Source organism: Trachymyrmex cornetzi, unplaced genomic scaffold (assembly GCF_001594075.2).
Source record: "Trachymyrmex cornetzi isolate Tcor2-1 unplaced genomic scaffold, Tcor1.1 scaffold726, whole genome shotgun sequence".
Classification (NCBI taxonomy): Eukaryota; Metazoa; Arthropoda; class Insecta; order Hymenoptera; family Formicidae; genus Trachymyrmex; species Trachymyrmex cornetzi.
The window spans coordinates 12,974-40,603 of NW_017300055.1; the positions used below are offsets into that span (position 1 = coordinate 12,974).

The 27,630-nt window shown below is 31.8% G+C and overlaps 1 protein-coding gene and 1 long non-coding RNA gene across 4 annotated transcripts in view; one reads left to right on the top strand and one right to left on the bottom strand.

Moving 5' to 3' along the window:
- The window catches only part of rho-5 (rhomboid-5), a 109,323-nt gene that overhangs the window by 12,145 nt on the left and 69,548 nt on the right, over positions 1 to 27,630 (bottom strand). For all 3 annotated transcript variants that reach the window (XM_018517871.1, XM_018517872.1, XM_018517870.1), the window contains exons 7-9: positions 4,940 to 5,269; positions 2,538 to 2,724; positions 940 to 1,029 (exon numbers count right to left, since the gene is read on the bottom strand). In XM_018517871.1, the coding sequence (XP_018373373.1) occupies positions 940 to 1,029; positions 2,538 to 2,724; positions 4,940 to 5,269 (607 nt within the window). The remainder of the gene's footprint in view (positions 1 to 939; positions 1,030 to 2,537; positions 2,725 to 4,939; positions 5,270 to 27,630) is intronic.
- LOC108767808 (uncharacterized) lies at positions 6,867 to 7,313 on the top strand. Its single transcript, XR_001940457.1, has 3 exons — positions 6,867 to 7,021; positions 7,077 to 7,218; positions 7,292 to 7,313. It is a non-coding gene; the product is annotated as an uncharacterized LOC108767808 (long non-coding RNA).

The window sequence follows — 27,630 nt, forward strand, 5'->3', positions numbered from 1 at the left end:
CTGTTTCTAATCTTCGTAAAATATGTTTTAAATAAAAGTTGTATAGTTTGATGCAACATAGCTTACATAATGATTAAAAAAAGATTGAATATAAATATATTAAATTTACAGGAATATTTATCTATTTTTTTCCATAAGCAATTATAGTATAGCATAATATTTGTAAAATAATCAGGAGTGGTGATACACCTGGATAATTCGAAGATGAAATTTTGTTTTAGTTTGGAAGAGGGGCAGAGGGGGGGCGCAAAGTTGGCGTGAGCGGAAATAAGCCCTTCTGGCGTAAACTGAAACCGAAGTTACGTAATGGGGCGACAGGCGTGCGGGTCGCTCCACTTTTATGACTGGAATATTACTCTACTTTGGCTAATCTAAACTTTAGGGTTAATGTAATGTAATTCAACGAAGGCGGTTTACACCCAGCCGGCTAATTTTGTCGCGCGACTGCACTCGACCCGTGATCCTAATAAATTCATCCATGGACTTATGTATATTATTACCTACTTATATATATAAATGTGTATATATATATATATATATATATGTTTATTATACATTTATTTTGTTTCTTTTTATTGACAATCTCGATAAAAATAAAGTTGCACAACGAGAAAATTGTACAAGAGAACAGGCTAGTCGAATTAATCGAATTTTAATATTTTAGGTCTTGAATACACTATGCGTTAACTTTTCCAAGTAAACAATACTTAATTAAAAAGTTCAATATAATAATGTTTAACAAATTTAAGAATTAATTAATTGATTTCTGTATTTCTTAATTAACACAACAATTAATTGGACAAATAACGATTTCACAAAGCGTTGTAATAAATAATTTAACAAAACAAGAATTTATAATGTTTCGTAAGATTAAAAAAATATTAAAGCAGATTTCGTCACAGTTAAGACTGAGAGGTTGAAAATGGGATAATAACTCACCTCGACGATGTAATGAAGACCTGACAGCGTCATTCTCGCTACAGAATCTTTCCTCCGTACTGGTTGTTGCCATCGTCTGAGAGTGACACCCTAGAAATAGTTAGAAATGTATTTTTTATCGCAATTTTCTGAAATCTCTAATTTTCTTGTTGGTAAATATGCTGATGAAGGCCGATGAACGCCCGTCCCGATAATCTTGACCTTGAGTGACCTCCAACAGATTTTAATCGTCATTCGTTATTTGTTAAAAACTTATTAACAAAAAAGTTTGAAAAATGTCTCTACTATACAAAACAAAAATTTTCTGTTTTAAAATATATTTTACGACTTTTCATGAGAAGCGAGGTCTCTCTTGCCTGGAGGCGTAACGACTTTTCACGCGGGTTGATCTTATTTCACGTAAAAAGTCGAACGCTCCTAAGCAGGGGGAGGGGGAGGGAGGTAGAGTCATAGAACTTATATAGTGATGGAAGGGAAATACGGACATTGAGCAACATCTAAAGGACAGAAATATCTTTCTATCCTTTTCTATCCTCTTTTGGCACATGCGCAGAAAGAAGAAAAGTTACTGAACAGGACAGAAATATATACAGAAATACATCTTCTGTCTCTCAGATGTTGCTCACACTTTTCACTCACTGCTTGGACAAGTTATTCCGCTTCCATTACTGTAAGTTCTATGGATAGAATGGACCTCGCTTCGGGTGGAAAGTCATTACCTACGTAGGGAAGGATACAGGATAGTTTCTAATATTGATCTATGGCAAAAATAAGACATTATTTTTTAAATTCATTTTGTTAATAACTTTTAACGAATAACGAGTGACGGCTAAAACCTGTTGTAGGTCACTCATGTCAGAGTCACCTTGATAATATATATCAGAGTCAAGGTCATCGAGGCGGGTTTCGTTCACTGGCATATTTATCTCCTTGTTAAATTATTAAAGCGAATTTATGAAATAATTGTTTAACTATTATCACGTCTTCTAATCTGATATAACTAATAAGCTATAATAGCTTCAAATGATAAATTATTTTCAATTACTAATATTTATTAATGATACACAATATTAGTAACTTAATTATTTATTAAGTTACATTTTAGTAATTTAATAAATAATTAAGTTATTAAAATTATGTTACTAAAATTAGGTTATTAAAATTAGATATATCCCACACAGAACACATCATCCATTAAACGTCCACATGACCTCTATTACTCTATGGGACATCTATCTCTACAATGGAAGTCACATAGATGTCCATTAGCGATCTACAATAGATGTTCATTCGAGTGTTCATTAGAGATTTACGATATATGATCCACTAAAAATCCACGATGGACGTCCATTAGATAGACTAATATTTATATTTTATTACGAAATTAATATTTTCAACTGACTTCATATCATACTCTACAAAAAAGTTAAAATACTATATACAGGATGTTTGAAAATTTTCGCGACGCCTGTCAGGTACGAGCAGGTAGAACGGATCGAACTGCTGATGCAGTCAAACTCCCAGTTATTATCGATTATAATCGCTCATACTATTATAATCGCGACAGAATGTATATTCTCATGGTACAATGCACTTACTTCCGGTGTCTCGGTAGTATCCGGTACGTCTCGGGTGATGTCCGGATCTGGCGGCCTGTGTTCCGGTACGAGTGCACCGTACTTCCTCGACGCCATACGTCGTCGTCGATCCAGCCATCTCTGCTTCTCCGAGGCTTCCGATTCCTCATCAACCCCGAAGAACTGCGCTGTTTCGCGTCTAATATAGCTGCAAAATTTGAAAAGATATTGGTACCAATCAAATTCACGTACATGTTATTTTAAATGCAAGTTGCCGATTATATTGACCACGTGCATATATATATAACACTCAATTTTATAAAAAAAAAGAAGTCAAATACATTTTCTTTTATAACTTACTTATTTGTCATAAAACACCACTTTAAATTAAAATGTTATTGTTATAAAATTAGTTGTTATACTTATTTAAATAACTGAGCGCTCTCAGGAACAAATAGTTTTTCGTACTGTATTATTCGTATATTTTCATCCTATCTTACTTTGCATGGAAATAAGGGATATCTATTGTCTAACACTTTACCAACATTTTCAGTATCGATATTTTTCATAGATACTTTCGTTTCGATAATTCCGACATATCGATACTTTTCGTACGTATCGACATGTCGAGACTTTTGATGCTATAGATTCGAATTGGTAGCCATCTTGAGAATGTCGATTTTAAGTTTCGAGGTTCGAGTTACCGAAAGAATAATGTGGAGCTTTTTCGAGATGAGTCGTTGAAAACAGTGCTGCACTGTTATGCCCAATTCAGACTGGACACAGCAAGCGTCAAACAGCGGAGCAGCAACCAATCAGTGAAACGATTACAGTGGCGTGAAAAATATCACCTTGCTGGTTAGTTGCTGCTCCGCTGTTTGGCGCTTGTTGCATTCAGTCTGCACTAGGCATTAGGGTCACTTAATTTAACCAACTTCGATTAACTAATCGGTCGATTAGTCTATTGGAATTTGCCAATCGCATCTGTCGTCAAACGAAATGACAAATTGACATTGGAGTAATCAAAACAAGAAATTTATATAGGGATGGGCGATATACATCTCGATACATTAAAAATTGTTTGAAAATCGCCCTTTTGGTAGAGGAAAACGATTTTTTTACAAAAAGATTGGAGATTGGAATAACCTCAAAGATGATTTTTCCATCTACTATTTTGCAAATATTGATTTTTTTACGCATTGATATTGGCGTATCGATATTGATTGAGATATTGATACTTTCATACTGATATATTTTAAGGTATCGAAACTTTGGTCTATATATAATGCATATCGATGTAAAATATCGATGCAACCGAAAGTATCAAGCATCCCTACTGATGGAAACTGGAAAGTTATGTGCTTTTAGGTAGGGGGAGGGATGAGGTGGACCCATTGTGTGGAAGGGATAACATGGTGTGTGCAGTTAAATGGTTTTAAAATAAGAACGGATTACGAATATCGCCTCATGTTTCGCGTTTCACAGTCGGTAGCCCTTGACTCTTATGAACAGTCCATAGACAGAGAGGGCAGAGATTTAGAAAGAGATACTGTCCAACTGCACACACCATGTTATCCTTCCATCATGAGTGAACCTCACTTCGTTTGGAAAATCGTGCATCTCTTGGCAGGGAGGAGGTGGGATGGACATCGCTTCGCGTGGAAAGTCACGCTCCTAGGCAAGGGGGAGGTTCTTGCTTCGCGTGGGAAGTAAATGTAATCGTGAATAAAAATTTAATTATTTAAAGTGTCATATCTCAGAAACTAGAAAAAATCCGTGATTCAGAGTGTGCGTAACTCAGCATTATATCGATTTTAATTGTACATATAAAAAAGTCAAAGTCATTGGTGAAGTTTAACCTTTTCGCAATAATTATCTAAGACTTTACACCAGGCTTGTCAGATAGTGGCTCGCAAGTCAGCCGCACCGCCGAGGACGCCGAGCGCTTCCCTCCAATTCGATCCGCCGGCTGATTTCAGGGTCGAGTTGGAGAGAGAAGCGGTTGGCGTCGCAGCTGGCTTGCGAGCTTAGAGTGAATATAAAGAGAGTGGTGCCAATGCATGTGCCTAATGCTGATTGGCTCCGCCATTAAGTGTCCTTACTGTTAGAAAGAAGACGTTAAAGAAAGAAGAGATTAAGACGAGGAATTGCGTCATATAGAAACTCCCCAGATGTAGGACGTCAAATGACGACTTCCAGCTAATTGGTATCATTCTCTTTATACCCACTCTAGCAAACCACTATTTGACAGGCTTGCTTTACACTGTGTGAATCACTCTCGTGTTGTCGTAATTTTTATATTTCAACATACAATTTTTTTCAAAAAGTAATTAATTACAAAATAGATTTAAGTAAATAAATTAAGAAATTCTGAAAAATGATCTTGTCACGATTGCACGATTACGCTATCGTCTTATACTCACTTCCGGATGGCCTCAGTGCGGCTTTGATTCCTTTTTAGCCTTGGTCGTTGCGCTGCCGAGGCACTCACCGAAGAATTGCTAATCTGGACGATCGGCCGCGGTGCATTTGGCGCGGAAACGCTCCTGGCGATGCCAGAACTTACAGCGGCGACGCCAGAAGTGGCCAGCGGCACGGTCGCCGACGCCGTCGTCACCGGCGTCGCCGTCGTCACGGCTGACGATGTCGCGACGCTTACCGGGTACATTCCGATACTCTGTACTGTGTCTCCTTCGCCGGTCGTCGACGATATCGTCGAGGTGCCGGTCGTGCCGGAACTCGGTGATGGTTGCCTAAAAACGAGAAGAGAAGTGTTATTTCCGTGTTAGGATTTATAAAAGAAATTACTGTAAAGGAAGAGATTATTCCTATCAAATAATAGTAAATATTGATAGAATAAAAAATTTTTGAGAAAAAAGATCACTTGATATGTGTAGGGGAGACTGGGGCCAGTTACAACGGAGATAAGTTGTAACAATGCATATATCTTTTAAATGATAAGAGATAAGATGATCTTTGGTAAAACTTTTCCTTTATATAGCCAGCCCCAAATGACCTGCCACTAACCTTGACCTGTTAACCTTGATCCTTAAGGTCAAAGTCATTCATCTTTTCTGTCACTCGTTATTTATTAAAAAATTATAAACAAAATAATTTTTATGAATACTACGCAATTTTCTAACACAAGGTATATATTTTAGCAATATTTCTTCTAGTCAGGGGGAAGTAGGGTGGGTCTCAATTGTTGGAATTTAGTCATATTTCCAACATGTGACACTCAATATCTCGAAAACTGTCTATTTTTTAATCTCGTGCTCATGAGGACTTTTGATCAAATCATCATGATAGTAAAATTTCCACCAATTCTGGGGTTCATTTTCCGTAAGATTTGTACGCAGTCTTTTATTTAAAGCTCGCCTACAATTCTATGAAAATTCACAACCTATTCAGAGCTCTGACTGTATTTTTAATAGTTTCGAAGTTTCTAATAATTTAAATCAATAATTCCACACTACCATACTAAAGAAACTTAAACTCTGAAAGAGCAAAGTTCTCTTGCCGTAACAATTACTTCTTTTCAAATTCTACCCGTTTCAAATTTAAGAAAGTTGTGTTTACCTTTAAAATTTGTTTAGAGAAAGTTCGGTTTTAAATATCAGCAAAAAATATCAGAAACCATTCTTTTCTTATTGTTATTAGTAACAGAAATCATGTAAGCCATCTTATATGATTCTACTTATTATTTATAAAAACAAAAATATAAAATAAAGAGGAGAATAAATTTAATATAAAAGATGAAGAAAGTCTATATATAAGAGCCAACACAGTTATTAGTAAAATATGTATATTTATACACATTATATATATAATTAAAAATGAAAAATGCATATGTTAGGCGTTTTCGATTTTGTATGATTAAATATGTTTTCTCGCGCGCTAGTAACTGCATTGGCTTTTATCATTTTCTGCATTATATTTATAAAATACACACAAAAAAAACATTTATTACTACTGATTTTTTGATACATGATAAAAGCTTGTAATATTGTTTAGTAAATCTTCACAAATTTATCAAGTTATTTATCGTACAAAATACAACAAATTGAACGTTTATTACTGTAAATGCTTTATTAAAAGCACGAAGAACGGTCTATTTTTGATATTGTTTAGGTACAACTTTTTTACTTCTACAGAAGAATTTCTTATTTATTCAACAGAATTTCTAATTTTTAAAGAATCTCTAATTTATTCGCCAGTGCTTATTAATTACATTACAAGCAATAAATCGCACATTATTGTAGTAATAATAAATTAGATTTCTATTTATGCGTGATAAGCGAAAAAATATCTCGGAAATTGTACCTATATATGCACGCAGTATAAGACGTGGTTTGAACCAAGGATGATTTATATTTGTGCAGATAAAAAGGAAAACTGCGCCAGGAATTTCCGTGACGCCACATTTTTCTCGCAGCGGCAGCTGCATCCTTCGCAACTCCGCATTCATTTAGGCGAAATGCAGAGTCTCAAGCAAGAAGGAAGAGGTGAGTCAATATCGCGCATATCAAGGCTAATTAATGGCGAGCCGGTTCTTTTTAGATGCGCTGCCACCCCTTTGCAGCGGACACAATATGCCATGTTAGTAATTTTCTCGGAAAATTTGTAAATTTTTTACTCGACTACAGCAACTCAAAATGGATTTTATAGAAACGATTAAAATATTAATCAGCCACAGTGAGGGGTAAATATTTGAAATAATAAATGGGCGTTAATTTCCTCAACAAAGAGAGGATAAGACGACGATTAATATTCAGATCTTTGCTCAAGTGAGAACACTTTAATTTTAACAACATTAATAATCAATTTAAAACAATCAATACAGATTCAACATTGGAAAATTCACATTTCAACATTGAGCATTGCAAAGTCTCAGCAACGTTCTTTTAATGTTTTGTATAGGTTATATTTTTGTGGAAAATAATAGTTTCGTCATTCTTTAACTAACATTTAAAGAAATTAGCCAGTAAACTCTTATAAATACGGTAAAATATCGAAGAGAATCAGGCAGTCTCTATTTTAGTGTTCCCCATTCGCTATTCGCGACGTCTGCTAATAATTTCTATGCTGTTCTGGAAATTTTCCGACCAACGCGAAGGAAGTTTTCATCGTAGAAATATTCCGATCGGAAGAACCGTGGCCGTGAGGCAACGCGATGCTTTGGCCTACACTCGGTTGGCACTTAAGACGAGCGTTTAAGTTTTAACATAAATATAACGTCTCGTTTCCGCTTGTTTCGCCATCGTGCGCCACCACCCCGGCCGGAAATTAAGGGTGTCGCGACGACCGTCAGACCCGTCCAATTTCATTACCCCGTTTCGATTTGATAAGACGCGACCGCGCGGATAAATGCATAGGTCGATGATAAATTGCATGCTAGATAAACGAAAATTTACAATAAATGAGAACAAATGCGCAGGATGTTTCAGAACAATTATAACACTCTGTAAAAAGCCATTTATATTTCCATTGTGCATCTATACTTTATTGCAGCTATATTTTATTATAAAATTAAACTAAATTTTGATCAATTTTTAACTATTCCTTAGAACAGAATTTTATTTGAGAACTCTTATTATTATATATGTATATGTACAGTGCAGTGTATTAATTGGCTGGGTCATAGTAGCGGTCCGACTTACCGAAAATAAGAAAATGCAGTACTAAAAAGTTGATAAAAAATTCTGAAAAAATTCTTAGAGTTCTATGAAAAGAAAATAAATGATTTTTGTCTCTTGCAGTTTTTCTGTAAAGTTGATAGTATTTGAGTAAGAAATAAATGTCGATAAGTCGGGCCGCTACTATGATCCAGCGAATTAATGCACTGCAGTGCACATCAATAGAATTAATGTATTATAACAAAGTTTAGAATAAAAAAACAGTTAAAAATTGATCAAAAGAATTTATGTATAAAATATATTAAATAGAGAAAAATTAGGAGAAAGAAAAGAAAGAATTTATTAACGTTATAATTTTGCAAATCTTTTATTTATACATACTATGATGAATCTTCGGCTTGTTTTTAAAATAAGAAATTTCTGCCAGCGGGTTTTTTTGCACAGCACATATCTTATTTCAATAATAAAATGAATTTTTCTTTTGATTTTCTTGTAAAATCAATACTCCAAACTTTTTATTTGCGCGTATTTTAATTCTGTAAAAAAATTTGCAATTCGTAAAACCGATTTGAAGATTTTGCTTGCACTGTGATTTGTAGTAATTGACATCGCTCCAATATTCTCTGTACTATAACTATCTCTCTTGTACAACAATGGATGGCACTTTCTGAAAATGCAGATAACTGGATACATATCATACTTACTACTTCTTTTTCCTTCTCTTTAAAGACAACCTACCCTACTTTTGAATAATCTTCAATGTCGCTTAATTACGCACCGTTTTTCTATAATAGTTCATGTAAGAAATTTCTATTTGGATACTCTATATCACGATAGGATTTATCAGATGTCAATGCCTATGATCGGACAACAGCGAAAGAGATTGGGATAATAGTGAGAAAATCGAACAGGAATTTAACAAAGAGAGATAACAAAAATCATCCGGATTGAAATCATGGGATGATAAAAGTTGATATTTCATGGAAGTAGTAAAAAAAACTACAATAAATTAACTGAACGAAATGAAGTCTAAAATAAATAAGGGAAGCAGATGAAACTAAAATAAACTAGGAAAAGACTGAAAGAATAGTACTGTGAGGATTAGAAAGAGAAATTATATATATATAGCAGAGTCTAGGTGAAACTGAAAGAGATCTGCAAATAACTCGAGAGAGAAATGAATTTGAAAGATCTCATGGAATAACTGTAACGAAGAGGAAGACAACGTGTCAGACTGCGGAGAGACAGATTCAAACGATCCGATAGAGACTGTTGGATGTTAGCAGAAACTATGACGCGTCTAGAAATGAGTTGGAAGAAATTACTACGAACCGAGAAGGAATCGAAAGAGAGACAGAGAGAAATTGAGCGCAAAAAGAGGACCAGGAGAGAACGGATGGAGGGAGAATGAAATAGTAGAAGTAGGGAGAAAGAGAAGAGAGGGTGGCCGCCTATGTCATCCGCGGAGAAAAGACAGAGCTTAAAGCACGCTACCACCTATCAAGCCGTAAATGGTATAGCGATGTGCCCCGGTTGTTTTTCACATGGGTGGATTTTACAACGCGAGATATTACTCTCCCCCTCCCGCCTCTCCATACCCCTTTTTCGCCACCACACCACCGCCAACGGCCGACCTTAGCAGGGTGTGGCCTCCATCCTGCAACTTTTACATCACTTTTTCCATCCACGTACGCCAACAAGATTGACATTCTTCAAACCCTCCTCTTCCTCCTGCATTCTTGTCGCCGCACGTTAAGCCGTTGCCTTTAACCTTTAACCCTTTTAATCCTAGCGCCGACTATAGTCGGCATTCATGTGAAAGTTGTGGGTTCTAGCGCCGATTATATCGGCATCCAACGTAACGAGTTAGATTAAATTTTTTTCATTAATGTAAATAAATATATCGTAAAAATAATGAAAAATATAGAGAACAATTGTTTTCATTAAAATCTAGTTTTCATTACCAGTGAGAAGCTTATTTTATAAGACTGCACATACATGCAATTGTTTAAAAAATGTACACTCACAGCAGACTCTTCCTCGTACAAGGAAAGCACACTCGAGAACATTTATACCAGAACAAGAGGGATAATTATCGTTTCTGAATCTCCTCGCTCATTACAATGACCGACAGCCCGCGACTGTGATTGCAAAACAACCGCATCGGCGATTTGTTTTATTCGCCTCACGTACATACCCTTCGCTTACCACACGTTACACTCACTGCTCATCGTACGTCCGCTAATTAATCGTGTAATGAGAGAGGTCGATTTTTTCCGCGCGACCCGCTTTAGGTACCGCCACTTTCACACGCAGCGTGTGCGTTGACGCTTGCCACACTACCCGTTTAATCCTAACCAGCCATCCGAGCTACCATTCGTTATTCGCATGAATGAGTAAAGATTTTTTTACAATTATGTGCGCGTGTGTGCGTGTATGTGTGTGTGTTCTTTTTATCTATTTATCTCCGCAATAACAGTAATTGAAGAGCTTTAGCGTAACAATATCGCGAGTGAAGGCTTATCTCGAAAAAAAATTCTATAAGCAAGGTTAATATGACTCTGCATGTTATGTTCGCACTTATCACAAAATATATTCTTTGCGTTAAAAGTGGCGTATTTTTGTTAATAAGTTTTATTTTTGTTTTTTTTTTTTATTAATGCTACTTCATAAATAAATATCGTGAAATTGTAAAATGGTAGAGGACTTTTCGATTTAGTTTAGTCCGCTCTACCAGCACACGAAGTATTTAGCGGTCATTCTGAAATATCATATAGTAGTTTTTTCGGACTTAGATTTAAAAATGATCATGCACTTTACAAATCATATATACACACACACACATATATATATGTATATACATATATATATATATATAAATTCACACAAGAAATATTTAAGCACTAAGATCCGCTTTAATCGAATCTGGGAATTCTCGTATTAATTAGATTTGTTCTCATTACTTATCAGTCTAAATTCATATTATATTCATTTTCTATTTAGTATTTTTTATTTTTATGATTCTACATCTATCGTATTAACGTTAATCAGTTAAAAAATAATTTTAAAAACATAAGATGTTCTAACGTAATTTTTTAAAAGGCAAAGCGTTACACGCAACTTTGATCGTCTCATTTATTTCCTTAACATGCTTTAGGATAATATAAGTCCCAAACAAAGTGTACTGGGGAATAAAGTTTCTATCTTCTTTTTCTCATTAACTCTTGCTTCAACGTCACTTTCTAATCGTTCTTAATCGTGATGCAGCGTGCGAATTAAAATGATATCCCGTATAGCTGCAGTAATAACCGCACTGCGTAAAACGATACTGCAATCGCATGATGCATAAGGGTAAGTACGAGTGTAAACGAATCTACCTCCGTGTAATTACGAATGCGGAATTTTTATGAACTAGATTACAATATTAATGTCTTCACGATAGTGCGATCCTGATGGTTCCTTTCATTAAGAAAGCACTTTCTCTCTTTCTTTATTTCCTTCTTTTTTTCCTCGAAAATTTTGAAATTTTAAAATTTACCTTGGTTACATTAAGACAGCTTTAAGGGATACCACATAGACGTTGCTTTACCTATATCTTAAAATCATATTAGAATATATGTATTTCCTTTATCTATAATTGAGGGGATGGGTGGAATAAAGGCCTAATTACAAAATCTTGATATTAATAAAAATTAAAATAACTTGCTACTTTTTTGTTATACACAAATGGATATCAAATGAATTTATGTGATGTCTTTAAGAAGTTACATGTTACAATACTTTTCTATTACGATCAATAATACATGAAAAAGCCAATTGCGGAAAAAAGGGCTTAGTAGAATTGTACCTTTATTCCGCCCATCCCCTCAATTGTACAGAATATTAAATATTATAATATTGTCTATATTCGTGTGTGAAACAAATCCTAAGAGTGTGTGTGTGTGTGTGTGTGTGTGTGTGTGTGTGTGTGTGTGTGTGTGTGTATGTATAAGCCAAAATATTATTACTTAAACAATTTTTCTTTCTCTCTCTCTCTCTCTCTCACTTTTATTATATTATTGTTGCTTTTTATTTTTCTTTGTATACCTATTTTTCGATGATTCGCTCTACTAGAATAATAACATTTTGTTATATGAACATTTTATCTATCTCTATCTCTTTACACCTCTGTCTTTTTTTTTATTTTTTTTTAATAACGTAAGGGTAATTTGACCAGTGAACAAAAAATAGTACAAAAAATTTTAGTCTGACGAAACATGTTATACATATACATGTAAGACACGTGTATTTAACTTTTCGAACAATAGTATGGTTGTTCCAATTTTAGAATAGCGATGCGCTACCATTTCGATTGATAAGCTGATTCCGCATTGAAAGTGAACCGATATAAGCCACAAATAATAATTACGATCGCGTGCGAGGTAGTTATTAGAGGGAGTGCCGGAAACTGCTTCGGTTACTAATGATTATGTTCGTTTTTCGAGTACCACCCTCTAATGGTGCCACTTAATCAGAGCCACTTCATCAGTTCATCAGACTCGCCTCGCCGAACAATTGATCAGACTGACGACGCCTGGAAAGTCTGAACAATGCAAAAACTTATTACAATTTCAGTTTCACGTATGTTCAGTCTTTGAATTCGAACTTTCGATGATTAGGATATTATATTATATATATTAACCCTTCAATGAATGGGTGACCTCTTTTAGGGCCATTCCCTTTTATTCTGTAAATTGCTCGCTCAGTTTTCATGAAATTTAACTTAATTTAATTAAACTTATTCAAATCTGATGTCAAAATAAAAAATGGCGAAAAACAGAAAAAATAATCTGATGGTTAAGCGCACCAACTTTCAAACTCTGCTCATAATTTAGGACTCTGTTCGAAGTTATACATGTCGTTATACATGAGCAAGAACTGAAGAGTGGGTACAGAAGTTTTTATATGACGTAGAAACTTTTTCGTGATTTGTTCAGATAAGCCTTCTATGACACAAGTTCCTTTTTCATTGGAGGTTATCGAATTATTGAATTTTTTTACATTCAAATTCAGCGATCTTCTTAAACCGAGTTTCACGATAATCAGATTATTTCTTTGAAATTCGGTCTGCCATATTAAGTATCATTTTGAATTTTAGAATTCTGAGGCCAGAATCTTTGCCAAAATTCAATTTAGAGACCCCGAAAATCCTTAGAAAACTTTTAGAAGTTTTTTTTTTATAAGTTATTTTCTTAGAAAACTTTTGTTCTCAAGGATTTTTGTTCAAAAGGATTTAAAAAATTGTATATCATATCTCTATCGATATTTAGGTTATATGTTGATTGAAAAAATCTTTTTGTAAAGTTAATAAAAAAGTATATCCATTTCAAAGATATATTGTTTCATAATTACATAAGATACATTATTTTATATTTATATAATAACATTTTAAACTTAATAAGGCGATATTTTATTGGATATTTTCTGTAGATTTTTCATATAAAACAAATTTTTTTATATGAAAAAATTTTCATATCCTTGAAAAGATGTATAAATATATTTTTCAGAAAAAAAAGATTTCTTTATTAATTAAATTTTACAAATTCATAATCAGGAAATCTTCAACAAAAACTGAGATTTCCTAAAATTAAATTGAATGATTTTGAACATTAAATTAAAAAAAAATTATGAATTCAAATTTTTTATAAAGAAAAATTTTTTTAATTTAATTTTTTAAAATCTTTATAAAAATAGCTTTAAAATGCATTAATGTTTTATTACGGATTCTAAATATAACGAAAGAGACTGACTGAATTCGCGTCACTGTTGATCTAGCCAGTCAGTTGCAGTCGAGTAAGGATGTTCGGTCGCCTGAGTGAAAATTAACGATCGCAAAAGAAATTCTGCTTAAGTTATGATCAGCATTTTATCATTTATTTATAGGGAAATTACATGTACCAAAATTATCTAGAGACGTAGAAGATGAAGAGAACCTTTTCCTTTTGTTCTGGAAACCTTTATTATATTTACAGTTTCATTAATTTATTGCAGTGCATTTGGTTCATTACATTTAGATTTTTATTTATTAACGCTATAGATGTTGCAATGTTATTTGTTTATAATGTCTTGGCCTTAAGTATAAAGCGCTACACAAATTGACGTAAACGTTGCATATTTACTGAAAAATGAAATGAAAGAATTTAATTGAAAAATAATATTTATTTTTATAACAATTGTAATATTTTGTTAATTTTCCCTTGATTTTTATTACCGCCTTTCTAAGAAAATAAATGCAATAAATTGAGGGTGCTTTGTACTTAGTCAAAGCTATATCATGAAAATCCCCGCTAAAGCCTAAAGAAAAAGAAGAAACCGAGTACAAGTCGGACGAATGAGCATACGCAGTTAATAAAAACCTCTCGGTTTTGCTGAGAGAAACCTCGAAACAGTTGAGCAGATTCCTCAAGGCCCGTCCGAAACCACCGGTTTCCTGTGCGCATTTGGCAACGAGACAGCTGCGTACGGGCCTGACACACGTGCAGAAACAAGCGCGTACCTCTGTATAAAGCCAGTCTCTCGCAGTGTTAACGACCCCGGCGATTGACCCGCGTGACCTGACCTAGAGTCCGTTCCGCATGCGCTCGAGTCGACTTCAGCCGTCCCCAACGTCGTGCTAGCAGAACCGTTCGATATTTGGATGCTTGCCTCGGATATACTAGTCAGTAATGTCAGTATTGGCTCGACCAGCGAGCTGTGAAGACATGGTGAAGGGCTTGTTCCAGAAATATTCTCGATACCGATTTTGAGAAATAATTTTTTCATTTTTTTTTCGCTTTTTTTTCTCTGAACAACAAAGACTTTAAAATCTCTAATTGCGTGGAGAGGGTATGGTTGCGAGTTTGATTAGTGTTCGATCTCGCAGAGGGCTTGAAACAGTATTGGGTAGCCTTACATGTGCAGGAAAAGTTGTAAAAAAATTTGTGAAACTTGAAAGAACTTTTTGAAAATATTTATGAGGATTTTTAGTGACGTGAAGTATAATAAAGACTGGTGAAGTTTCTCCATTACTTCGGAAATTAACACACTATAGAGTTTGTTTATTTAAAAAATGTATTTTTAAAATTATTTTTAATCAAACAAGGTGGTTGTCGAAAATGATGCTACAAATCAATTATTAGCACGTTAGGGCACTTGGCGTCGCATTAGTTGTATTCTTAAATATATATACATTTATAAATCATTAATAATATTAATAACATATGTATAATGGGCACGCCAAGTTTTTATTTTGCTATGATTCTGTTGATTATTGTGGAAGTGCACAACTATTGCTACACTTTATATAATATTTGGCTAAATTGAAATGATTAATATTACATCTATTTTTGAACAGTGAATTTTTTATAAGTATTTCACACATAAGCTTTCTCGAGATTTTTTTTGGAGATTTTTAATGAAATACTTGACTAATTTCATTGACTTCATATCTATTTTTAAATAGTTAATTTTTTAATAACATAATATTCGATTTTTTCTTTGTATATGTATTTCGCATATAATTTTTCTTACTTTAAAAAGGTTTTTTTAGAGATCTCACTGTATTTGTAAATTTTTTAAATTTTAATAGAATATAAATCTTATACAGATTTTTAATCTTTCAAAAATAAAGAAGTTATTTAAAGATTATTTTATTCTATATTTAATATCATGTTCAATAATATATTATATTTGCTGAACTCCTTTCCTGTTGCATATATTATGACATTCATACTAAGCATTTATATTGTAATATATTTAAAAAATAATTTTTTTAATAAAAAAAAATTGTTTTAACAAATTTATATTAAAGTTAATATATTATAAAAATTAATGTACAATGTTAAAATGAAATAAAATACATAATAAAATATATAATAAAATATTAAAATTTAATGAAAGAGAGAGAGAGAGAGAGAGAGAGAGAGAGAGAGAGAGAGAGAGAGAAGAGAGAGAGAGAGCGCATGCGTACATGCATGTCCTTATTCGTAAAAGAAAGAGTGAGAGAATGAAAAAGAACGTACGTGCGTACGTGCACAATGAGGAAATGTGAGAAATCATGTTTCAAAATAATCTAGAACATCCAAATCTTAAATAATTTTAATGTTTTCTTTTTTTTTTAAATAAAAGCTTATTTAATTTCAAAAAAAGTTGTCAAGACCGATTTTTTAATTAGGCTTTTTGTCAAAATAGCGAACGATAAACGATACAGTAAAAATGGGAAATTATGTTTCAAAATTGTCTACAGCCTTCAACTTAAATCAGATTCACATTGAAAACGCTTTCTGTCATTTTATGTCTGCCATTTGTAAAAAAAAAGCCTAATTAAAAAATCAGCCTCGACAACTTTTTTCAAAATTAAATCAGCTTTAATTAAAAAAAAAAAAAAAACATTAAAATCGGTTAAGATTTAAAAGCCGTAGACAATTTTCAAACACGATTTCTCGTTTTCCCCACTGTGGTACGTGCGTGACACGCTACGATTAAAGTTGGATGTTAGACTAATAAATATACAAATATTTTTAATAAATCTAATGATATATGTATAATGCTAATGTTAACCAGCACAAGGTATTAGTGTGTAATATAACCAAAACTTTATTAAGCAATTGAGGTTACGTTTCGATCCTCGTTTCGGGTCCTCTTCATTACATAAATTAATGACGCAAAAACAATTAATTACTAGTAAGATCGCATTTTGACGACTGTGTAATATCGGCATTATCACATATCATTAGATTTAATCTCTTGAGCCTATTATTATTATTTATCTTCAATAAATTTATCTCCGAAATTACTGCGCGCCAATTACTTTTGGTCTACACAGTCAATTTGAAATAAATAAAATAATTTATTATTAATAATCTCCCCAAATTTAATTAGATCTATGATTTGATGTTACTAGCATGTTAAAATCTGTAAAGATTTTAATTGGGAAATTTATTGCGAAAAATATGCAATGATTTCTGAGAGAAATTTATTTAAAATTTATATACATATACAACGTATTAGAATCTAGATCTAGGATATACATAGACGTATACCAGTGCCTATAAGATCCAACATCTAACTTTGACCATAAGTGGCATTTTTCCATTTAGTTCATTTATTAAAATAAAACAAGTCTAAAAATCCATACTAAGTTCGACTATCCTCCCCCCTCTCCGGTTTAAAAGTGTCAACTCTATAATTTGCCCTGCCCCCCCTCCCCCCCAAACAAAATCTTAACTATGTGAGGATTGTTACGTCTTCATTGCGTTAATATCGCTATTAACTTTACATTCCAAAAGAGCATCGATCAAGATAAACCTGTAATACCGAATTTAAAGTCTTCGATAATAATTGTTGTTTAATTTTTGGTATTCTAACACTATGGACTATACCAGTTGTAGCTTTAAAATTACTTTTTAAAAGTAATTACATATTATAGTTACCGAGACAAAAAAGTTATTGTACAATAACTAAGTAATGATTTTCAAAAGTAACTCGTTACAATTACTTAAAAAGATTCGTTACTTTACCGTTAAATAAATAAAAACAATAATAGGTATTAGGCATATAGGTGTCTAGCGCGGTAAATGTTGTACAGAAAATTTTCCACAATAAGTTAAAAATTAAAAAGACTCGTTCACTAATAGATACTATAAAAAGATTACATGTTTCGATTCTCGTTTTGAGCCTTTATCAGATTGTCATCAGTTTTAATAATATATAATATAGGTTGTAGTGATTCACTTCTGTTGATTAAAGTTTCGCTCACACACAATTGACCAACAATAAACCTCAGGAAGGAACTAAGAAAAACATAATTGAGTGATACATATAAAAGTTATAAAAATAACTTAAAATAGAAATAACTCACCATTAAGGGGATGCTGGAGTGACCAAATTGTCGGGACATTGCAGATTAATATAAATCTCCGAATTTACTGAACAGAATCAAAAATCCCTTTACAGGATTAAAGTAGGTAGATGCAAAATTGAGAAATGCTGCAGTGGACTTTATACTAAAATAAAAAAGTTAAAAATTTACATTTTTTTCAATTCGTAGAGCTGTCACCTGACGTAGATATTTCCTTAATACAAAAGTTTTATAGCTCGTATAAACAAAACGACAGTTTCGCACCTAGTGCTTTACGTGCACAAACAAAACTGAGTTTATAAAACTAAGATTAAAAGCTTAAAAAGATGGATTTATATCGTTCTGCAAATTACGTGTATATGAATGCTGAGCGACGAATCTAAATGGTAAACAAAGCAATAACTATGTCTAACAACAGATGTTTGATCTTGTAAAAGATAGCGTTGTAGTATGTTAGATAAGGATAGATGAATGCGTTTGAGCGAGACACAACAATATATAAGAAATGAATGAAAGATGTCACGGTTAATCGAATTTGGAATTTAAAAAAAGTCTGTACTATCGACCTCGATCAAGTTCGGTTGTTGCTCCAGCATCTCCTTAATTGTTGCGACCATTGAAAAATGGTAGAAACTTTTTGATTCAATTTTTTATAGATGGTATGTATATGTCGGCTCCTCCGGCCAGTCTAGATCATCCTGTATATTTGAAATATATAACTGTCTCGGATATAAGATAAACTGACTGAGCCCAAAATACTTTATATCATATACATAAAAATTCTTAATAATAGGTAAATAAGCCTTATGTAAATCTTCAGTGCCTGTTTGTATTTAAACCTTTAGTTCTACAAACAACGTACCGATTAAATTTTCGAACACAGTTTGGTTAAAAATGATATTTTTTACAATAAATTTTGTAATTCATGGCATTACTTCCATCAAACTTAAGATTGATATTCATAAACTGTGTTCTTGTGTTAATACAGCTTTATGATTAGTTATTATAACATTCTTAAGACGTCATAAATATAAATCAATCATAGAGCCGTATTAGATTTTTTATCTATGTAGGTACCTGGCACCCAACTTGAAGAAAAAATTTTTTAAATACACATTAAATAGAGCAGGCCTGTCTAATTTTAGCTCTAAAGTCAAAACGCAAAGCCATTAACGTAAAAAAATTCAATGTAAGATTTCAAGGACTGTAAAATATTGATAAGCATTACTCGCAGATGCGTATCTCAAAATATTTTACAGTCCCCGAAATCTTATCCGCATTGAATCTTTTTGCGTTGAATCTTGATACTTTTCTTTCAAAATTACGAAAAAAGAATGTTTGTGTGTGATGAAAAACCAGTTTTACAAAAGCTCAATAAACGTTGCAACACAAGAGAATAATTAGTGATTACCCGAAGCCAAATCCATTCAATTATCCTGCTTGGCGAACGTTGCATTAACGGCCATAGCGTTAGTTTCTCATACGCAAGATCTATTGTAAATGTCAGGTATTCGTAATAAATGCGTCGCTATTAATTAATATAATGCCAGAAGCAATCGCCGTTATACCGTTCGCGCTGTATCGATCCTAATTTCCAAAACACATTCAATCTCAAATGCTATGTTTAGTTTAATGTAGTTTAAGCACTCTGCGTGTGATTTGCGATAAAACTAGCTCAAACTAGCTATTATTACGCGAATGATGCTACAACGTTCTAAATTTCAAGATTGTAAACGCACACCTGAAAACTTTAATGTCTTATTAATGTGAAAACGTTAAAGTCTTACCTAATGTTCTACACCGCCGCGCTTGTCACATCAATAATCATGAAAATACCGAAAATTTCAACATCGCTTAGTTTTGCCAGAGAAAGTGATTTGATTAATCAATTTCAAGCCTAACTCGAAGATTAAATTAACTTACTAATGGCTCTTGAGGAGGATCGTGGTATTAATCGACAGTCAATTGTAAGACAATTTGCGCGAGCGTTTGCTGAACATTTGCATGACCGAGATATTTGGCAGTTAAATGAAAGGCATTACATGATAGTTTACATCGATAGTAATACATACGTTTACTCAAGAAAGATTCGCCTTCCTTTATCTTCTTTTAGAATATATATAATTCAAAGTACCTACTCAGCCTAAAATGATTAGTCAAATCAACATCAATTTGAATGTTAATGCGTCGATGAACGATCGATGTCTATGGCTGGTCGATTTGTCATTTTTGACCTGATCATAAAGATTATTTTTATATTAACTCGGCAATTGCAAATATTTCTAAGATTTCTATTATCTTTTAGTTAATTCTATATTGACGGAAAACCGGAAAACAAAGTACCTATATATGTATACGTTACAGAAAATTGGTGAACATTTTGAACATTTATTGCGATAATAAAAAATTTATTTTACGACCTGGCCTTTTTAAATCTATATCCCAAAAATAATTGAATTTTCGAAAAAAATAATCTAATACAAAGATATTTAGTTCATTATTATCGAGAACTCAAAAATACCTATCCCTTGTTATTAAAAAAAATTTTTTTTGTAGTAAGAAAACCAAAGATATTTAAAGTTACTTAACGTCATCAAAGAAAAAATGTTCCCCTATTTAGCCTACACAATTTTGATAATAGATGTTTTCCCCCTATCTCTAGCCGTTTTCGAGAAGAACTTTTTATCAGACTCATACACATTTAACGTATAAAGAGAGAGCCTAATATATATAAAGAGATGCGCACAGAATAAAATGGACACCAATCAAATTAGTTAAATCTATCCTAACTCCATTAAACATATAACTAATATTATGTTTATCGGTCTTATTTTATTTCATACATAGCTGAATTTTTTCCAATAAAGATAATTGATTTGTATGAAAAAAAATCCTTTTTCCACACAAAAATGAAAGTTATCACAAACTTCTTCAGAGCTAGTTGGATTATCGAATCCACTATAATTCGATTCGATTCGAATTTGAACTATTTACATACTTTTCTAGTAAATATATATAGGAAAAAATTGCTTACACCGTATGATGTAAAAGAAATTGAAGCCGATTATCATATAGAGTTGATGATCAAAAAGCTAATAATTCAATTAGTATACGGAAGAGCATTTTTTAATATCTTTTTTGTTTTTTTATTAATTTTTGGCATTACCAATTGCAATTTTCTTATGATCGAATGGTATGTTTTATTGTTAGATAATTTTTAATGCAGTTAGTTAATCATTCTTGTAACACAGTTTGTGAATAAAATCTTTCTATTTTATCTTTATTATAAAAACGGTCGTGATGGGTTAAATTGATCAAAATGAATCCGGATTAGATGACAATTAATTTTAATCTCTTTATATCGATATGTTTTTAAAGAATATGCTTACGAATATAATATTTTATATATACATTCTTTTTCATTATTTGTAAAAAATTATATAAAACAGATTATGTATAATGGTTAAAATAATTATTTTACTTGTATCAATACTAGAATTATTATTATTTCTGAAATATAGAATAAACATTAAAATCAATTGTACTTTTTATATAGTCTAGTCATAAAGAATATGTGATTGCCAACGTGTCACAATTAACTCTGAGTAAAAGATTAATTTTTACATTTTTAATTTATTTAAAATTAAATAACTTATTTGTACGTTGATATTTTCAAGAGTAATATTTTTTTAATATTTGGGGATGTAGGTATATTATAATGTAGAATGCTTCAAAATCTAACATCCACTTTTTTCTAAAAATCAATTTCAAAAATTGCAACCGCCTCCAATCTCTCCTAATTAATATCAAATCAATATAAAATCAATGTCAAATCAACTTGTCGATACTAATGATCAAAATTTGGGATCATTTTCAGGCCAAATCGATTATAAATTTCGATCATCGATCAACCATTATCATCTGCAATGTCGATTTGACCAATTATTTCTAGCTATATTAGAGACCCTAATTGAATGTCTCTAAGCTATATGTATACATGTAATAATGTAATAATACAATTTCAAATAAAATACGATTTAAATAGTATGTTTGAAGCTTCCAGATAAAACCGTTGAAATAATCTAAAAGCTAATTTTTCTCTTTCTAAACATAAAAATGTTCTGCATCCCTCTTTACTTTACGTTAGCTCGAAAACCATAAAGATCGACATACCGATTCGAGTAAATGCAACGGTGCTGCACTCGGCCAATCTGATTATTCCGTTGCCGGATATTGATTATATTAAATGCATCATAGTATCATACAGGACGGCTCATATGCATTTGCGCAAATGCATCGCAAAGCAATGAAGACCGCCTTACGCAAAACCCAGGGTTAATGTTTAACCCGCATGAATTTCAACGGGAGATTAAAGCCACCGCGACTATGGAATCGTTCCACTCCGTTATAATGACGCCAGTAGTAACATGATATTAGCAACGATACAGTTATGCTGTACTATATCTCAGCTATAATAGTGTATTACGTTGCGACATTACCGTTTCGCACATTTCGTTACGTTCTCATTATGTTTTCGTCTTATCAAATAAATTCCAAAATTTTTTACAATTTTTCATTATACTTTTAATTTCTTTTAATTTTGTAATAAAAAATTTTTATCTGTTATCTTGAGACACTACTTAACCTTTTCATGCATTCAATTTTTCTTTTAAGAAAAACGTCTGTTGGCCATATGTCTAAATTTTGCAATTTTAGAATTTTGGAAAATGTTTAAGAAAAATAAATGAAAGTGATTAGAAAAATATTTGCTCATAAAAATATGTGCTTTCTCATATCATTTTAAATTACATTAGATATAAAGCTACATGTAAAAATATACGTAATAAAAATATTTTCTATATAAAATAAAAAATTTATGAAAAGATAAATTTTTAATAGATAGATTTTCAATAAACAGATCTTTTATAATAACTAATGCTAAAATGTGAGAAATTTGTTAATTTTTTCATAAAAATCTCTAGAAGTTTTAACATAGTTCAATATTACTCGACATTAACAGAAAGAGATGAACTCGAGAAGACATCATCGCACGTATTTTCACTAGCTTCCACGAGCGCGAGCTTGCAAATCTGGGAGGTTTCGTTCCAGAATGTTAGGTATTCCCAGGTATTCCAAGCAATACCGCGTGCGAACTCGAGTTCATGAAGTCGCGGAATCCCGTAATAAAAGCTGCCACTATTTCCAAGACGGGCCCAACATTGCCTACTTAATGAAGTATTCTTTTCCACGGACACACCGCAGCTTCTTTTCTCAAAGAAAGAACAAAAAAAAGAAGCACAAAAGAATGCATACAAAAGAAAGAATGTAAAAAAAACAAGCTTGTCTTTTCATGCTTAATTTACGAAACAATATACAGGGTATTTACACAATACTACATTTACAGAATAGGTGTAAAAGCTTGGTATTATATTTTAGTTTGGACGAATTGAAATATATGATATATTCAATGATATGAGGTGTATCGAATCGAAAAAAACAACTTCCTCTCTTCCTACAGTACAGTATAATTGTATTTCGTATTTTGTAAAATAGGTGCAAGTGTACATAAAAATAATAAAAAATATATTGTACTTCTACTGAAATAGTTTTCTATACTTGTTCTAGATATTTGTTGTATCAATTGATTAAAAAAATATTTATAATTAATACACGATCTATTGCACCAAAATTGCGATTTATAGGCCATTAATGATCTACCTGTAAATATTATCCAATTATGTTATCTAAACTTAAGGTTTTTCTAGACTACTAAATACTAATTTGATATCAAAGTTAATAATTTCAATTTAAATTAACCGAAAAACTCATATATAGGTACAAATCTTTATTTATAAAATCTTAAAAATTAAAAAATTAAAATTTTTTCAAATATTACTGTAAAGTACTCCTGAAACTATTTAACATTTACAGAGTGACCATTAGAATTGGGTTGAATGTAAACCGTCATATCTTTTCTTCTTTTCCGTTTTCGATGATTGTTTTTCTGATTAGGGTCGGATATTTGAAATTCGTCAAGTCATCAATTTTATTTGAACTATTGCACAAGTTAGTTTATGACTGTTAATATGAACATATCGAAGAAAGTATTATTGTACAGTAGAAACAAAAACTATAAGCGTATCGTAGATTCCGTAGTAAATATGGATCCAATAGGTAAATACCACTGAGGACATTGCGGTGTACAGATTTGGGGCATTACTTAAGAGAATTGTGTATTATATTAAGCAGTGTGAGATTATGAATTACTGGGCATATTGTAGAGCATTACTAGGGCATTAATGAGCATTACTAGGGCGTAAAAAATTGAGCATTACTTGGATATTATTTGAGCATTAATAGCCAATGATGTACATAATTTTGGTCAGCATGGTTTACCCCTTTTATAAATCCGAAAAAATTTTATGCGAAAGTATATTTACAAGCAAGAAACTAGACCGAAATGAAATTTCGGTCCGATTACTGTTACGCGGTCCGAAGCTATTAATCTTACGCGAATTAGCATAATAGAACAAGGAAATAAAAAAGTAAAGAATTTCTTTGATAAATAGCAATATTAATTGCTTACGTAAATGCACAGCCATATTGCTCTAATTCTGTGAATTTTTCAAGTTGACATTTAATTAATGTAAATGGAATCATGGAAAATTAATGTTAATTCCGCGTCGGAAAGTTCAATTTTGAACTTTGTAGTTCGAAGCTCCGACGGACTAATTCATTAGCGCATTTAATTAACTCAGCGGTGAGCTATCAGAATTGGGCGGATCCGCATAGATTTCTTACGTATTCTAATGAATTTTCACGTGGGTTCCGTCTTTGATATATCGAATGTCCAACAAATCACATATGTTTGCAATAAATACATAAATATTTAAAATATATATATATAATATATATATTTTAAATTTAAATATAAATTTAAATATACGTATAAAATAATTAATATTTTTGTTTATATAAACAGTAAAATATATTAATGTGCATTGAACGCGTGTGATTGTAGAATAAATTTTCTACATAAAAATCGAAACTCGTAACTGTCCCATGAAATAAAAATATTTTTTTATCTAGATGTTTCCTGTTAATAGAATTGTTATATTACAAAGTAAATATTCTCTCTCTCTTTCTCTTTCAATTTAAAAGAGAAAAGTAAAATAGTAATTATTATTTTTTTCATTAGAGTAAAATTGTTATTTAATCATCCTTTGTAAAAAAATTTTCATTTGTATTAATGAAGAATTTTTATAAAATATCGATTGAATCTGTCATTAATATTTCTGTGTTAATGTTACTGTAAAAATGATAAAACAATTAAATTTATAACATAAAAAATTTCTACTTTGTTTAATTCTCCTTTTTACAAAACAGGAATTATAAAATAATTGCCCTGTGAAAATAAAAATTAAAAATATTATGAAAGTTACTTCAAAATAAGAATCAATTTTTTCGTCTACTTTTCCATTTATAAATCAGTGAATGTTTTGTCACCTCAGTTATTAAAAAAATATTCGATTTATATCAATATGACATTTTCCTCGTTTGAAACTAACTATAAAATCCGGTAAAGTGTGTGTATTTTTTTTCGAAACGCTTTGTATATAGCACGATATATTCACCTTATTAACAGCGATAGAGGTAAATTATAAAGTTATGCATCGTGTGCAGGGTGCTGGATAAAGAGAGGACTTTGAGATCTCCTGCGGGGTTCCCTGAAGGTTGTTCACCGAGTCTACACAGAGTTTCACGTGCCTTCACGCGTTTAAGTATGGCAGTTGCGATAAATGTTTAAGAAATAATTTCCTGTCTCCGTCGTATGTAGAATCTTCTTCCGAAAATTCCTCTTCTGCAGTGAACTTTCCTTACAGCAGTTCGTTCTTTGAGAATCTACATCTCTTTTACATACCTAGTCCTTTTCAAAATCCTTTTGCTCATTTAAAAAAATGTCAATTTGGACGTAAGGAAAATTATTAAATATTTAATTAAATAATGGCTTTTAGAATATTGGTATGCTTCCTCCATAGTACTTCAAATGACAATTCTCAATTGACGATTACCTTTCTCACTTGATGTTTAATATTCGTTTGATCTGGACGCTTATTAAAAATGTTCTTCCATTGATTCTTCCATTATGGTTAACATTTTTGCACAATAAGTTTGTGAACATTTCATAGTCGTGACGATAGTACAGGTATACAAAACCTTTTATCTATTCATAATTAATTTTTACATTTATCTGTTTTATCAATTTTTTGTTTTATCGATCTTAATTTATTTTTATTTAATTTTGTATATTCACTTAATTTATCTTTTTACTATTTTATTTAATTTGTTTCGTTTTAAGTCTTTGTATTTATTTATATTGCAATGAATTTTGATCAATGAATCTATTGATAAATGACCAATTTGTTTAATTTATTTATTTATAATCGTGTGATCACTAAAATTTAATTCGTCTGTCGAATTATAATAGGATTTATGACTCTTGTGCATCAATTACGGCTATCAATGTAATCAAATTACAATAAAAATGGCATTCGGTCAATTTAATGTTGCTAGAATTCTAAAGAGATTATATTAGAGTATAATTGATGAACCTCACTGAAATTTACTAATTTGACTCGAACAGTAAGTATACGGTGGCCCGTGGCATATAAAAGTGTAAGCGTTACAGAATTATTACGTTCCATCTAGTTTTATTGTTTAAAATAATATGAAAATAAAAGGCAATAAACCACTCACGCTAGTTGTCGGCAGCAAAAATGGTACATTATCAAGAAGTTACAAAAATTCAGACGTTTCGGTCTTAAATTAGACCATCTTCAGTTAAAGATAAGTACGTGTTTCGCATACAAAGTAAATTCAATCAATAACAATTAGAAAGTCGCCGATTAATACATCGGCAGATATCTTTCTTTTTTGTCTAATCACCCTGTGTCATAAGATTGGTACGGTACACAGTGGATCAAGCAATTCTATTATCACACCCTAAGTTTTGTAAAAAGAACTTAGAAATGTGCATTCATATTCTTTTAAACAACGGATATCCGTTAGAGTTAATATTTAAGCTGTTTAATACAAGAATAAAAAAGTTGCTCTCATATACTTGCACATATATAAGTGCTTGGGAGGGGGAAGGGAGAGGGAGGAGGAAGGGGTGGGATCTTTTTAAACCCTACAATTTTTGTCTAAAATATTTTTCTCCAAAATAGTTAATATAATTCTTCCATAACATGGCCTTACTTATCTTCGTCCCTCCAATCGATTCCAAAATTGATTTCCAAGGGAGTAGACATAACAAAGGTCGAAATGCTGATATGTTTATTATTAAACGACAATTTTATATAAAGATTGTTGGTCACTGAAAGTTATTAAATTTAATATTTTTTATTTAATTTAATATGTAATTATTTAATTAAATTTTGATACAATATAATACGTAATACTTATTTAAAATAAAAGCAAGCTCTCTATCTCGAAATATTCTCTATCTTCTTTTTAGTATTACATTAAAGTAACTTTATAAGCCGGAAGTTCTTTTTAAAAAATAGTAAAGAGATACCCTTTAGAAAAAATTATTACTCAT